Source organism: Bidens hawaiensis, unplaced genomic scaffold (assembly GCF_021521415.1).
Source record: "Bidens hawaiensis isolate Kalapana, Puna unplaced genomic scaffold, B.hawaiensis_p1.1 tig00001575_1, whole genome shotgun sequence".
In the NCBI taxonomy this organism is placed as follows: Eukaryota; Viridiplantae; Streptophyta; class Magnoliopsida; order Asterales; family Asteraceae; genus Bidens; species Bidens hawaiensis.
In genome coordinates this window covers 2,750,431-2,753,673 of record NW_027491088.1, presented here as the reverse complement: position 1 = coordinate 2,753,673, position 3,243 = coordinate 2,750,431, and the positions used below count along the sequence as shown (strand labels likewise).

At 34.2% G+C, this 3,243-nt stretch overlaps 1 protein-coding gene across 1 annotated transcript; it reads right to left on the bottom strand.

Annotated features, from left to right (window-relative positions):
• Nucleotides 1-1,180: 1,180 nt before the first annotated feature.
• On the bottom strand, nt 1,181-1,935 carry LOC143585925 (ethylene-responsive transcription factor WIN1-like). The gene is made up of 2 exons (XM_077067599.1): nt 1,859-1,935; nt 1,181-1,625 (listed from the first exon to the last, which is right to left on the bottom strand). The coding sequence occupies exons 1-2, from the start codon at nt 1,933-1,935 to the stop codon at nt 1,184-1,186; spliced, it is 519 nt and encodes a 172-aa protein (XP_076923714.1). The 3' UTR covers nt 1,181-1,183.
• Nucleotides 1,936-3,243: the final 1,308 nt, after the last annotated feature.

The following is a 3,243-nucleotide window of genomic DNA, read 5'->3' as shown; positions in this document are numbered from 1 at the left end:
TGTTATGTAACCATTTAGAAAAGAAAAAAAAAAGCTAACTAGTTGTTATTGGCAAGAAGTTTTGGTCAAACCAAGGTTTATAATGCAAATCGATGTGGATACATGTTTAAGACTTTCCAATCTGAAGGATTGAGATTAGGGAAACATTTGGAGGTGCTTTGAAATTTGAATGAGAAAGCAGAATTAAGTAATCAGATGAAGAGTTGCTTAAACTTAAACGACATTTGGGTTATTTTAAACCCCTCCTTTTGGTTCTCCGTCTCTTAACCATTTAGATGATGATATCTTTTAGCTTGATGTCCGAATTTTGGTTGGGTCAAATAAATAATAATAAATGCCGTTTGATAACTGGTAAAACTTACAATGGTGTTTTTGAGATGATCATGACCACGGAAATTTGATACATTGATCCGTAACTGTTTAGAAAAAAAAATAGATGAAATATTTAATCAAAAGTTCAATACTTTTTTTGGTTTGCTTGATTATAAAATAACAAACTATATGGTTGGTTGACTACGCCATCTATCCAGAGGCGAAGCCCACCCGGGCCCCTGTTTTTTGCGCAGTAGTGTAAATTTATCTGTTTTCGACCGAAATTATTTATATCTAGTGTAATTTTAACTGTTTTCGACCGAAAATTTGAGTTCGGCCTCCCTCGTTTGTGATTTTCTGTATACATTTTGAGTCCGGCCCACCAGTGTCTTAGTCCAAGCTTCGTCATTGCACCTATCTATTGTATGTCATTCAAGTGAGTGTGCTTCACATATTTTGCGTTAAGAACAATAAATCCTAGTTCCCATCTATATGATTCATGAAATCATGAATATGCGTACTTTGGACTGCTGGACATTGTACTATGTAGAGAGTTAAACAATAGGTCCAATCAACTAGCCATTCATTCTTTGTACATCATATAATTGTCGATACTTTTTTAGCCTTTGTCCTCATCCCTACTCATATTAATTTCTTAAATATCATTTACTTCCTGAAAATTATTTAACCAGTTAGGTTTATTATATATAATGCCTACATCACTTTCTTAATTATCATCACATGCTTCATTAGTTCATTAACACAACCAATATAATCTTCATGCAATATTTAAGAGTTGAAATAAAAAAAGTAAACTATCTGTCAGATTTATTCTCTATATAGCAAGCTAGCAAGCTTATAACTCCAATAACTAATTTGTGTTAAGGAGTTCTTCAATCATCTGCAATGCAATTTTATCCTCTTCTTCATTGTTTCCAATCCCACAATTTTCAACCTCTAATTCACCTTCAATCTTGGCTTTCTTCTTACCGAGCTCAACCGTCATGACCCAGTTGGAATCCGAATGAATTCCAGCGCGTTTCTGCCACACTCCGATATCAGAACTCTCGGTGTCCAAGCGGAGACAAGTAAGTGAGGGTGATGGAGACTTGCAGCATTTCTTAAGCTTGGCAGTTAACATGGTAGAAAGAGCAGAAGTAGGTGATGATGGGTCAGTGTTTCCATCTGGTTCGGTTTTGTTTATAGGGAAATTTGTTTTGGCGTTGTGACCACCCATTAGAATGGCTGCTTCGTCGTATGCTTTGGCCGCTTCTTCGGCTGTTTCAAATGTCCCTAGCCACACCCGTCTCTTCCTATTTGTTAATAAAAATAACGGTTAATAAAGTGTTATACGAAACAAAAAATAAAGGGTGATGTTATATGTACACCAACTTTTTTTTTTGATACAACGTATATAGGCCCATATATTATGTCAGTGCTGACACTGCACCACTGACATTTTATATGGGTCGTATAATGTGTTATTATAGTGTTGTGTATAATTAACTGGAATAAAATGCATGAGCGAAAAGTGAGAAGATGTTACAGTAAAGGATGTCGGATTTCGGAAACCCATGAACCCCAATGGCGTTGGCGTACGCCTCTAAACTTCTTTTGACCCATCTGTGAGAGTGAATTATGAGGGGTGTGTGTTTGGTCAGAGATGTGGAAGTGTAGTGAAATATGAGGATGATGAAGATATTTAAAGAGGGAAGTAATAGTGACTAGCATAGCCAATAATGTTACTAGTACTTTCACTGTGTTAAATGTGGGTTGGTCTTCACATTATTGTATCGGACTTGTAAATTAAAAGATTCGAAACACCAATTCAAATGAGCTTGTTCAAATTTGGTTCGAATTTCGGTCTATTCAAAGAAGCCATATTAGCAAAAGTATAAACAAGAAAACTTGATTTAACATCAAAAAATACATATATTATTTGATTTCATGCAAGATGTGTTTCTGTACATATATAATGATTTTGTGCATCCTGGGGTTTATAATGTGAGTTTGACTTATAAATGATCACTAGTGACACCAATGAAATATGTTTTGATATAAAATTTTGATAAGTTTGTGCAACTAAGCACTAGAAGGAAATTGTGATTTAGCACTTGTTTTGACTTCCAAAAATTAAACAAGATGAATGTTACTTTGGTAAGCTGCCGAATGTTTGTTAATTTAATTTGAATTATCATTTATCATGTCACTAATACCAACCAATATATATATGTTAAAGTGCTTACAACTTTGATTTCGTTACCCAAGTGAAACTTACAGAAGATTATCAGTTTTGGATTGCCTTCACATAAACTAATTTAACTCTAGAGTTCTCAATCCTCTCGTCTATAGCCATTGTGCCTAAAATGTGTGGTGATAATTAAGGTTGTAACATCTCTCATGTGGGCGAGACAACATCGCTCATGCGAACATTACGATGCGTTATTTGCCTAATGTGTCACAAACACCGCCAGAACAAATCGATTTTGTTCACGGTAAAACTGTTTTTCTTGACCAAACATTTTACCGTGAATATAACGGATTGTCATCTTTCTGGTCAATACAAAGAAAACGATTTTTACTGGGGTGGCTTTGTTCTAGAGTAAGTTATGGACAATCTTCTTGTTAGAGAATATTGTAGAAGAATATATTATTAGAGTTTTAGTATTATAGCGTACTATAATTAGGAGATTGTATTTTATTTTGTTTCCTTGTATTTATCTACTTGTAACCCTATATATAGTTGATCAATAATACATTACACTTTACGGGGTTTTCATTATTCTACACTTCTCTTAAGAGGATTGTTTCCGAATTAAACAAAATTTGTTGTAGACAAAAGAAGCATAACCATAAACCATTAAAGAGGGAGACATGACATAAAAGGATCTTGTAATGGAAGAAATTAAACATATTAAGCATTGGTCCTTC

Excerpts from the sequence above, each read along its gene's own strand:
- LOC143585925 (XM_077067599.1), bottom strand. The coding sequence starts at position 1,935 with ATGGGTCAAAAGAAGTTTAGAGGCGTACGCCAACGCCATTGGGGTTCA. Across the intron at positions 1,626-1,858 it reads GAAATCCGACATCCTTTACT|GAAGAGACGGGTGTGGCTAG; the intron begins GTAACATCTTCT and ends ATTAACAAATAG.